This window comes from Cupressus sempervirens, chromosome 10 (assembly GCF_028749045.1).
Source record: "Cupressus sempervirens isolate cs-2001-9-10 chromosome 10, ASM2874904v1, whole genome shotgun sequence".
NCBI classification, from domain to species: domain Eukaryota; kingdom Viridiplantae; phylum Streptophyta; class Pinopsida; order Cupressales; family Cupressaceae; genus Cupressus; species Cupressus sempervirens.
The window spans coordinates 254,405,225-254,417,505 of NC_143127.1; the positions used below are offsets into that span (position 1 = coordinate 254,405,225).

At 34.4% G+C, this 12,281-nt stretch overlaps 1 protein-coding gene across 1 annotated transcript; it reads right to left on the bottom strand.

Annotated features, from left to right (window-relative positions):
- Nucleotides 1-5,613: 5,613 nt before the first annotated feature.
- LOC149533590 (pectinesterase 2-like) lies at nucleotides 5,614-9,622 on the bottom strand. The gene is made up of 2 exons (XM_089805433.1): nucleotides 8,490-9,622; nucleotides 5,614-6,845 (listed from the first exon to the last, which is right to left on the bottom strand). The coding sequence occupies exons 1-2, from the start codon at nucleotides 9,400-9,402 to the stop codon at nucleotides 6,160-6,162; spliced, it is 1,599 nt and encodes a 532-aa protein (XP_089661559.1). The 5' UTR covers nucleotides 9,403-9,622; the 3' UTR covers nucleotides 5,614-6,159.
- Nucleotides 9,623-12,281: the final 2,659 nt, after the last annotated feature.

Here is a 12,281-nt window from a genome sequence, read left to right on the forward strand (position 1 = left end):
TTGGAAAATGCAAACATAAATGTGGGAATTATCATCTCTATTGTTTGGTTGTAAAAAATAAAAACAGAATTAGAATTGACAGCTTCTAATTTTGTCCAAAATGGACATGGCAGTCTTCCATTAGAATAGGTGGAATAGGAATAGCCTATTCCTATTCCAAATTTTTATAAACCAAATTTAATGTGGGGTCGGGTCCAAACATTACCATCGTCTTCATTAAATCCGATGAGGAACTAGAATGTTGTAGGAATATGATGGATTCACACCAAAATGCAAGTATTTTTGTTTTTGTTTCTAAAACCTACAAATCCATGTCGAGCAGTTGCACTCAGTAGCGATGGTCACGTGAATGGTGAAATGGTTACTATTTGCCAAAACGTTGCATATCTATCAAATGTTGTAGGGTTTGGGAAAGTGTTTGAATCCTTTGCATCCGACTTGATTCATGCGAAAGGTAACAAAGGAGTCAACATTAGGGAAAATGATGACTTTTAACTGCATCTCGACAAATTCTTACTCAGGAGGAAGCTTACCAGGTTAGCGTGCTCCTCCCCACTTCCTTGACTAGTAGCAAAGCATTCTACTCGGCATGTATAACTATTATTAACATCTCACCTTGCGCGTGTGTGTGCGTGTGTGTGTTTTCTTTTGAGCTCAAAAATAACTTTTTTATCATGATGAGCTCTCTGTATTAGGTTCAGTTAGTCATATTTTAATAAGATCACAACTGCTAATTTCCAATTTCTCTTGCAACATTTCTTGTATATGTTTGAGCATTCCCCACCATTTATTTTAGAATGTGCAGAAGATTTTGTAGAGCTATTATTATAATAAAATAAAAAAACTTATTCCAATTTCAATTCTTGCAACCAAACAAAGAAAATGTATCTTTCAACTCTTCTTCAAGGTCAACCAAACAGATCTAAGTGATATTCCAGAAATTATTTTAAGAATCCGTGAATTCGGGAAGTGAACTTATTTCAGCATAGCTGATTGCCACATTCGACAATTCCTACAACCAAACGGACCCTTAGTGTATGATGTTTAAGACATCCGATCATAGGCATTGAACTGTGCCAAAAATGGGTACAATAATAAGAATTATTTGTAAATAAACAAGGGCGAGGGGAAGAACGAATCCAAACTTCGTTCACGTCCATAGAACTCAGACGAACCTTTATTGATTCTTCCACCTTAAAACCCATTTGAATTCACAAAATAAATGAATGTTGTTGTTAAAAATAATGTTTATTATAGTAGCTGGGCATTTAATGCACAGTCCAGAACTTTCTACTTGCTTCTTGGAGCCTCTCTCTTTGTGCAAAATTTGAATTTAAAATTATGTAGAAATCTCTAGAGTGCTTCCTTTCTTGAAGCTTCTCAAGAACCCTCTAGAAATATGTATGAGCTCTATAAATAGAGCATTCCTCTCAGCTGTAATAACAAGAAGAAACTTTATAGCTCTTTGATATATTTGAGTTTTGCTGCTCTGTTTTTAAGCTCTGTTTTTATGCTCTGCTTTTCTTTCTTTGTGCTGCTGTTTTAATTCATCATGGTATCAGAGCACTTTCAGTTCTTTGGGCTGTGAATATATGATGCTTTTGGAATGAATATATGTGTTTTCTTTGTGTGAATCTTTACATTTGCAGGCTGTAACTAAGGAGTGAACAACAGTTTGGTTCGGGACAAAAAACTACATCAAAAGAAGGATATTGCAGCAAAAGAAAAAGTTTTTTCTTCAACAAATTGGTGAGATTTTTTCAATTTCAAGCTTGGGTGTTCAAGTTTTTAAATATCTTTCATTCTCATCCAAAAAAAGGGGAGAAAATTTAACAATGGAATCACTTGGTGTGACTTTGCCTACAGTTAAATTAAATGGAAAAAATTATTATGATTGGGTATCTCATGTTGAAATCACTCTAACCCTTCAAAATTGTTATGATATTGTGACTGGTAGTGAACAAAGGCCTACGAATCCAGGAAATGATCAAGATAATTGGGATAAAAGGGACAAGAGGGCAGCAGCACTAATCAAGCTTACACTTTCAGAAGAAGTTTTTCCAGAAGTTCGTAATGAGAGAAGTGGAGTCAAAGTTTGGGAGATTTTGAAAGATTTATATCAAAATTCAGGTGATGTATGGATCTTATCTCTCACAACTGAATTATACAATTTGAAATTATCAAGCTCACAAGAGGTAGTCCCACATTTAAGTAAGTTAAAGGAAAAGAAAAATGAGCTTGCTTCTCTTGGAAAAGATATAGATGATAAAGATTTTGTGCAAATTATATTACAAAGTCTTCCAGGATCTTATCAATCATTTATAAGGGGTTTAGATACTGCAGATAAATTAAAAAGTATTAAATCAGAAGAATTGTGTGCTAAGTTGGTTCAAGAAGAGAAAAGACAAGTTAAAGAAAAAGAATCATTTGATGGTGAATCTCAAGCATTTGTAATGAAAGGAAAACAATATTATAAGAAGTCACAAGAAAATGAATCTAAAGAAAGAAATTGGAAGAATGAAAATAAGAGTATTTCATATATAGATCATAATAGAAGTAAATGGAAATGTCATTATTGTGGTAAAATGGGTCATAAGGCAAATGAATGTTTCAAGAAGAAAAGAGATGTAGAAAAGAAAGTAAATAATTATCCAAAATTAGGAGATTCTAAAAGAAATGCATTTTGTGTTGCACTTAAAGAAAATAATACTTTCAAAGAAGATTGGGTTATTGATTCTGGTGCTACACAACACATGTCTCATAATGAGAATCAATTTGAATCAATAAGTAAAAATAATATAGAGAAAATATATTTGGGGGATAATAGTGCTTTAGAAGTTAAAGGGACTGGTAATGTCAAAATTGATAATGGTTTGTTCAAAAATGTGAAATTAGTCCCTGAATTAAAAACAAATCTGCTTTCAGTATCTCAAATTGCAAGTCAAGGACATAAAATAGAATTCTACAATGATAAGTGCTTAATCAAGGATGTCAATGATAATTATAGAGTCATTGCAATTGGTAAAATGGAGAATGGATTATATAAATTTCAAGAATTTACTTCTAAATGTGGAGATAAACATATGTGTGCTATTGTTCAATATGATGATATGAGCAGGATATGGCATGAGCGTTTGGGGCACATCAATTTTCAAAGTCTCAAGCTTATGGAGAAATTACAAATGGTGCATGGGCTGCCAAAGATATCATTAAGCCCTAAGGTGTGTGAAGGATGTGCAATGGGAAAACAACATGTGGAAAGTTTCCCTCAAGGTAAATCATGGAGAGCAAAAACTCCTCTACATCTAGTCCATAGTGATGTAATGGGTCCTTTCAAAACATCATCAATTGGAGGATCAAGGTATGCCCTCACTTTTATAGATGATTATAGTAGAAGAATTTGGGTGTATTTTCTACAAAAGAAAGATGAAGTGTTTCAAAAGTTTAAAGAGTTTAAAGCTTTGACTGAAAAACAAAGTGGAAAGTACTTAAAGATACTAAGAACTGATAGAGGGACTGAATACATGAATAAAGCTCTTTTAGATTTTTGTAAAGAACATGGCATTAAAAAGGAATCAACTGTCTCTTATTCACCCCAACAAAATGGTGTTGCTGAAAGGAAAAATAGAACTATAATAGAAATGGCTAGGTGCATGCTTCATTCTAGAAATCTAGAAGCTAAATTTTGGGCTGAAGCAGTTCATACTGCCGTATATATCTTGAATAGAACACCTACTAAGGCAGTTTTGAACATAACACCAGAAGAGGCATGGAGTGGAAGAAAGCCTACAGTATCTCATTTTAGAATTTTTGGTTGTAAAGCATATGCTCACATTCCTGATGAAAGGAGGAGCAAACTTGAAAGGAAAAGCGAGAAGTGCATAATGGTTGGATATAGTGAGGAATCGAAAGGATATAGGTTATACAATCCTAGAACTAATGAAATCTATATTAAAAGAAATGTATGGTTTGATGAAGATGTTAAGAATGATAATTCTCCAACATTATCTTTCTTTCCAATTTTGATTGATGAAGAAAATTCTACTTCTACCAATAGTCAAAGTCAAGGTGTGCAAACCACTACATGGGATGAGACTCAAGAAAGTGATAATGAAAATCCAAAGAAATTTAGAAGCATCAAAGAAATTTATCAAGAATGTCCTAGATATATATTTGCTAACTATGCTCTTATGACTAAGGTGATGCAGGTTGACACTCCAAACACATATGAAGAAGCAAAAGGAAAAGAAGAATGGGCAGCAGCTATGCAAGAAGAATACAATTCTTTGATGAAGAATGGAACATGGGAACTAACAACACTTCCAGAAGGCAAAAATGTGGTTGGTTGCAAGTGGACCTATAGAACCAAATTCACATCAGATGGAGCTATTGAAAAATACAAAGCAAGGTTAGTGGCTAAAGGTTTCTCACAAGAAGAAGGTATAGACTATACTGAAACCTTTGCTCCAGTAGCTAAGATGACTTCCATTCGTACAATAGTTGCTTTAGCTGCAAAGTTTGGTTGGAAAATTTTTCAAATGGATGTAAAAAGTGCATTTTTGCATGGTGACTTAAAAGAAGAAATTTATATGCAACAACCACCAGGATTTATTAAGTATGGAGAAGAGAATTTGGTGTGTAGATTAAGAAAATCACTCTATGGTCTCAAACAAGCACCAAGGGAATGGTACTCAAAAATTAACAAGTACTTCCTAGAAGTTGGATTTAAAAGAAGTAATGCTGATCCAGATGTGTATGTAAAATATTGTGATAATAAGGTTGTTATCATTGTATTGTATGTGGATGACTTGATTATTACAGGAAATCACGCACATGATATTGAGATAACTAAAAATCAACTCAAACAAGCTTTCGAAATAACTGATTTAGGACTAATGCACTATTTTTTGGGTATGCAAGTATGGCAAGAAGAAGGAAGAATCATGCTCTCTCAAACTAAATATGCTCTTGATGTACTTAAAAAATTCAATATGAGTGATTGTAAACCATGTAATACACCATGTGAAATAGGAGTAAAGTTAGGTGCTAACTCTACTCAAAAGAAAGTGGATGGAAAATTATATAGGCAGCTTGTTGGAAATCTTTTGTATCTTACTATAACTAGACCAGATATTGCATATGCAGTTGGTATTGTATCGAGATACATGGCAGATCCACACATTGAACACTGGAAAGCAGCTAAAAGAATATTAAGATATATTAAGGGTACTTACCAGCTTGGCATTGAATACAAATATGGAGGAGAACCTACTTTAGTTGGATATACAGATTCTGATTATGCAGGTGACATTGATGATAGAAAATCAACTTCAGGATATATCTTCCATCTTGGATCGGGACCGATTTCATGGAATAGCAAGAAGCAATCAACAGTCTCACTCTCATCTACAGAAGCTGAATATATTGGTTTATCAAAGGCGTCTCAAGAAGCATTATGGCTTAGGAGGTTACTTGAAGAATTGCATCATCCACAAGACTCTCCAACAACAATATTTTGTGATAATCAAAGTACTATCAAGCTAGCAAAAAATCCGGTATATCATGCAAGGTCCAAGCATATAGAAGTGCATCATCATTTTGTTCGAGATCTAATTGAAAGACAAGAGGTGGAGCTTCAATTTTGCGGAACAGAAGATCAACTTGCTGATATATTTACAAAAGCATTGTCTATCGTAAAATCTACGAAATTTAGAGATCTATTGCAGCTCAAAGATGTTCCTACTCTCTCCAAATAAACATTATGGGGGGGTGTTAAAAATAATGTTTATTATAGTAGCTGGGCATTTAATGCACAGTCCAGAACTTTCTACTTGCTTCTTGGAGCCTCTCTCTTTGTGCAAAATTTGAATTTAAAATTATGTAGAAATCTCTAGAGTGCTTCCTTTCTTGAAGCTTCTCAAGAACCCTCTAGAAATATGTATGAGCTCTATAAATAGAGCATTCCTCTCAGCTGTAATAACAAGAAGAAACTTTATAGCTCTTTGATATATTTGAGTTTTGCTGCTCTGTTTTTAAGCTCTGTTTTTATGCTCTGCTTTTCTTTCTTTGTGCTGCTGTTTTAATTCATCAGTTGTTCATCCCACTGCCTTAACTGGCAAGAAATCACATTACGATGACCATTTAAGTTGAAAATGAATTTCAGTCAAAAGGAATTCCAGAGCTCGGAATCCACGACCCACCGTCAATGAAATTCCGAACACTAAATTCCTCTGCTTGGGCTGTTTCATTAAGAACATGATAACCCGGCCATTTCACACGCCTAGACGTATCAGCACCATCCCCACTATTCTCAAACTCACCGTAAAACAACGTGTCCGTATAATCGTCCGTCGAATTCCAGTCCAACCAACCGGCGGGATCGATTAAATCCCCAAGAACAGATTGCATAACAAGAGTGCGAGAGAATGGTTGCCATGGTCTTCCCATAAAAGTAGTGAACGTCCCTTGGACGGGGACTAAATCGGGAGCCGGTGCAATTATAGAGGTGTCTATGATAAAGCCGCTATTTTGGTTGGGATCGGTTCTCCCTTGGGCGGTGAGGACGTTTTGTTGGCCGGAGAGGGGTTTTCTGACTAAAATGGTGGACTTTTGTATGACTGCGGCGGAGTTGCCGAAGATGAAATCGATGGTGCCGTAGATGGAGCATTCTCGGATAAATTGGCGGTTGCTGTGGAGGAAGAGAGTGTCTTGGTAGCCTTCCATGGAACACCTGTAAAACACTGAGCGGTCGGCCACCACTAAAAGTGCCACTGCCTGACATTTTTGTGGCCCTGCTGTGTTGGCAAACGTCATGTCTTTGGCGATGAAACCGTCGCCCCACACCGCTGTATCACATTTCAAACGAATTATGAGTCAGAAGGAGATTCGATGAGCTCAGAGTTGAAGGAAGAGAATGTGATCTGAAAATTATCCCCAAAAAGATTTAACCCAATCAAATTCAAACATAAGAAGAAGGTGATCATTATATTTAATATAATGTGAGAATTCACTGTGTCATTTTTAAGTCAAATTGAGTACTAGTCGTATGGGCTAACTTTGTGCACCTAAAGCTCTAAAACATTAAGTCAGATTTTGTCAATTTTTCTTGTGTACTTACATAGGTGATTGAAGCATTTAAAGCTAAGGTTTCGGGTTTTGGGTATTCACATATCGCTGTGTAGGGATTGTGGAGCGCAAAGTGGTCAAAAAGTGTCATTTCAAAATGCTTGTTTGATACTGCAGTGTTCATGAACAATGCGAGTACTTGTGGCTAAATGTTCAAGTATTCTTTATGAAATGTCGCAATAGGGGAAACAAGTCGGTTGCCACTCATGTTTGTATTGTCGCCATATGTCTACCGCTACTTTTCCCCCAAATTACCCCAAATTACCGCTCATAAAAAGGCCCAAAAAATGATGGCATGTGTACTAGTAGCAAGTCACACATGTACAAATAGCTGATTATTTTTTAGTTTTCTTGGTTGTTGATTGGTCATTTGTGCAAAAAGTGTCATTTTTGAGGTGAGTTGATATTGGGGGTAGTAGTGGCGGGTTTCGAGCAAATGTTTTAAAATAGCACTTTTAGACCACCTCGCACTCTATGAGTTCTACAAAGAACTCCATAAATGTGGGAGAGTCGAAAGGTTATCTTTAAGCTCTTACTCACCAACGGAGGTTCACCAAAAAAAGTGCAAATTTGACATACAAGTAGGAACTAATGCGCAAAGTGAGCAGGGGCGACTGCTGGACCATTTCCCTTAGTGGTGCACAAAGAGGACAATCACCAACTGAAAAGATTAAAGAATAATTGACTATTAATACATGTTTGATATGCTACTAGTACATGTATTTTCATTTTTTAGACTCTTTTAAAAGTAGTAATTAAGAATATCTATGACCAAACTACAGCAAATAGTAGACTCCTATGAGTAATTGAATCTTTTCCTCTAACTACTAAAACTTCACATAAGACACCCATTCCAAAATTATTCCAACTAAAATACATTTAACTACAAAATTCCCATCATAATTAAATCCACTTCCTTGGAATATCTATACTCGAACATTATTGCATTATCGGATTGTCAATTACTAAGATCAAAATAGATAAAAATACTTTGAAGCGGAGAAAACAAAATGTCATTTTTACAAGTAACGTCCCTCGCTCCATTTTGCTGTCACGCTTCAGTTGCCACCAACTTTTCGTTGTTCTCACGTTTCTTGTTGACATCACACATTATGCGCTGATCTATCCCATTCAGTTTACAGACCCCTCCCTTCTAACTGAAAAACTCCTCACCATTTTGCCTACTCAAATAATGTACATCTTCAATGAAAAACAAACCACAGAATATCAAACTCAGATAACACAATCATCTATACAAATCTCACACAGTATTTCCTATTCAGGGCTTTCAGTACTACAAACAACAATAAGCATCCAATCTATACAATATAATTTGACAGTAAACAGTAAGAATATCCACATACCGAAAGTTGCAGAGCCAAAAAGACTTCCGGAATCACCAATGCTTCTGCTACCAATCACACAAGTTTTGTCCATGCCGTCTCCAATCATCATCAGATTCGTCATATTCCTGTCAATCACAACGTTCTCATAATATTGCCCAGCCTTTATATACATCACAAAATATGTACCATTTCCCTGTGGCTTCACATAAGCACTCAGCCCCTCTGTAATGGTCTTAAAATCTCCCGACCCATCCTCTGCAACCACAACGTCTACATTGGACTGCAAAAGCCGCCGCCTTTGATCCTCCGACACCCAATCCGGAAACCCCATTTGCTTCCCATGCAACAAAACTCTACCTTTACGTGCCGCCGCCGCCGCCGGAGGAAAACCAGCAATTAAATTAGCAAAAAGACCAAGCGAATCGCTTATTAATCCCGTCAAATTCAAAACTTGCAGCGAAATAGAAGATCCAACTTCACTGAGATCAAGACTGCTGTTATTATCTCTGTTGTAATTTGTACCAGAGAGTCCGCCGAGGCACATGTGTTGATTGGTCAACGCAGCGCTGACCCACGTGTGAACGTCCGCCATTGATGCTTTCTGGGAAGCTTTCATTGAATTCAGAGAGCCATTGAGACGATGTAATGCGTCTTCAAACAGTTGCAGACAATCCTGCAATGCAATCTGGTCGCGCGTTCGAGTCACGTTACCAGAAAACAGTAAACCCCAGGCCTGAGCTTTTTGCACCCCTTCAATGGCCGCCTGCAATGATAAAATCACCCCATTTTTTGGGTCTTCAGTATTCTCGATTTTCCCTTCGGCGGGCATGGAAAACGTCGCCAAAATTGCCCATGCAAGAAAAACTGACTGGATTATGGAAAAACACGGCTGTTCAGTACGCAGAGAAATATTGGTTTTTGCAGCTGCCATGTTTTTTATTGATTTGGTAAGCTCCTAATTGTAGTTAGGTGGATGAAGAAAGGAATTGATGTATATAAACTCATGATGGCGTTCAGATTTGGTTTAGAATTGCAGGCACCAAGAACGCCTGGTTTATTTGCTGACGTTACATTGTTGGGTTGTGATTGGACTTTACCGGATTTTTGAAGCTTCCAAAGTTTCAAGCTTTTATTCTCAAATCGGCCACTTTGTGTGGGAAACTCAGCCTGTTGATGGGTATATCGCTATCGATGACCCCGTCGAGCATAGCAATGACGTTCATGTCGATGATTGGATTCTTGGCCTGTACACAAATTTATCACAATATGCACACGAAAGGGCAAAAATAGGATTATAAAATAAGTATACGTTTCCGAGTTGGGTTTGAAAATGCCAATCAAATAGTGAGAGTTGATTTGTGTTTTGGTATCCAACAAGAGGGAAATGAACGAGAATATATAATAAATTGTTTTTTTTTCAAAATATTAGACAAAAGATGAAAAATGAAATGATAATTGTGTTTTCTGACAATGATAGTATATGAAATTGGGTCGAATTTATATTTGAGGTTTCAATGTTACATAGATAATTTTAATTCTAATGTCATGATTTTAAATTATTTCTTATTTTTAAATCTTTAATTATAAGATGGCTTTCATATCTTATGGAAAATATTTAAGATATTTATAATTAATAAATATTCAAATATCTTATCATAAAAAATTGAGAATTCTGTTAGTCATTAGGTTAACTTTTGTGTTTTTGTTGGGAGAGTGGTCTACAAGAAGCCATTGTCATTAGAGAGTAGTTTGTCCCTCGTGAGGAGGGCCTGCCTTTGATAGGTGTACAACTAACATTTATTGCACTTAGTTGTACCATAAATGGGCTCTACTATGTCAACAAATGGACATTCAATTGACTCTCTGCTCTATTTGTAGGAAAATAAATACTAGAACCAACGTCTCCCACTCCAAGCCAATTAAAGTCCTTAAAGAAAGTCCTCAACAATGGATTCAAGCCACCAAAAGGAATCAAATTCATCAAATAGAAAGGAGATTGCATAAATCTTATTGGGATGTAGAGATAGAGGTAAGACTCCCTCTAAACATGTTACCATGGGGTGATCCCACAATAGTGGATGCCACTTTTTGTGGCATGAAAAAAATTACAAACGAATGAAAATTTGCGGTTTTCAATTGTTCGCATGAACATTTATCAAGGTGTGTTCATGCAGTATTAAAGCTATGATTTTTACCCCTTATTTACCATTTTTCATTTTCATTTTCACTTCTATGGTGATAGAAAAACGTTTTAGAGGTTTGAGCGAACCTGTCATGGGTGTTGAGCGAGTTACGTCTTTTTCCTTGAGTTTTTGGTCGTTGTGCTATTTTGGGTATGTTTATATGTGATTATTTCAGTATTTTTTATGTTTTTAAAGTTTTCAATAAATATTTTAGTGTTAATTTAATATTTTTATTGCTTATTAATGTTAGTTAATTATATTAATTTTTTGTTTATAATTATTTTATGGGTTACTTATATATTAGTGTTATTAGAAAAAATTTAGAAGATATTAAAAAAAAAAGTTAGAAAATATTAGAAAACACATTAGAAATAATTAGGAAAAACATTAGAGAATATTAAAAAAATATTAGTCTAGACTATTAGAAATATTAGAAAAACATTAGAAAACATTAGTCTAGAATATTAGAAAAATATTAGTATAACATTATGAAATAAATTTAGGAAAATATTAGTGAACTATTAGAAAAATATTTTAAAAATTTAAAAAAAAAATTAGTCTAAAATATTAGAAAAATATTAGTATAACATTAGGAAGAAAATTTAGAAAAATATTAGTATAACATTAGAAAATATAAAATAATAATAATAAGTCATTACAAAACATTAGGAAAACATTGGTAAAATGTATTAAAAAAATATTAGTTTAACATTAGAAGGAAAAAATTGATTTTCTTTGAGCGCTAAAGGTCATAATTATTTTTTATTGGTTGATCCCCTGTTAAGGTTATTAGAGAAATATTAGAAAATATTAGAAAAAAAATATTAGATTAGAAAAATATTAGAAAATATTAAAACTATATTAGTCTAGATTATTATAAAAATATTAGTATATAACATTAGGAAAAAATATTAGAAAAATATTAGTATAACATTAGAAAACACAAAATAATATAAAAAATCATTACAAAACATTAGGAAAACGTTGGTAAAATGTATTAAAAAAATATTATTATAACATTAGAGGAAAAAAATGATTTTATTTGAGCCCTAAAGGTCATAATTATTTTTTATTGGTTAATTACATGTTAGTGTTATTAGAGAAACATTAGAAAATATTAGGAAAATATTAAAAAATATTAATCTAGAATATTAACATAACAATTACCATAACACTAACTTAAAGTGTAATAATAGCACTAACGTCAACTCTTATAGAAGTAGTAATCCCAAAAATAGCATTAACTATAATAATAAAACAAACCATAACTCTGACTCTAATTCGAACCCTAAACCTAATGATAACCCTAACCCTAACTCTGACTCTAATCCTAACCCTAACCCTAAATCTATCTCTAATTCCACCCCTAACCCTAACCCTATATATAACCCTAGTTTTGTAACCCTAATTCTAATCTTAACCCCAACCCTAAGCCAAAACCTAACTCTAACTCTAATTCTAACTATAACTTAAACTTGAACTAGAACCCTAACTCTAACTCTAAGTCAAATTCTAACCCTAATCCTAACACTAATTCTAAACCTAACTCTAACCCTAACCCTAACCCTAACACTGACCCTAATCCTAACCTTAATCCTAATCCTAACACTAATTCTAAACCTAACTC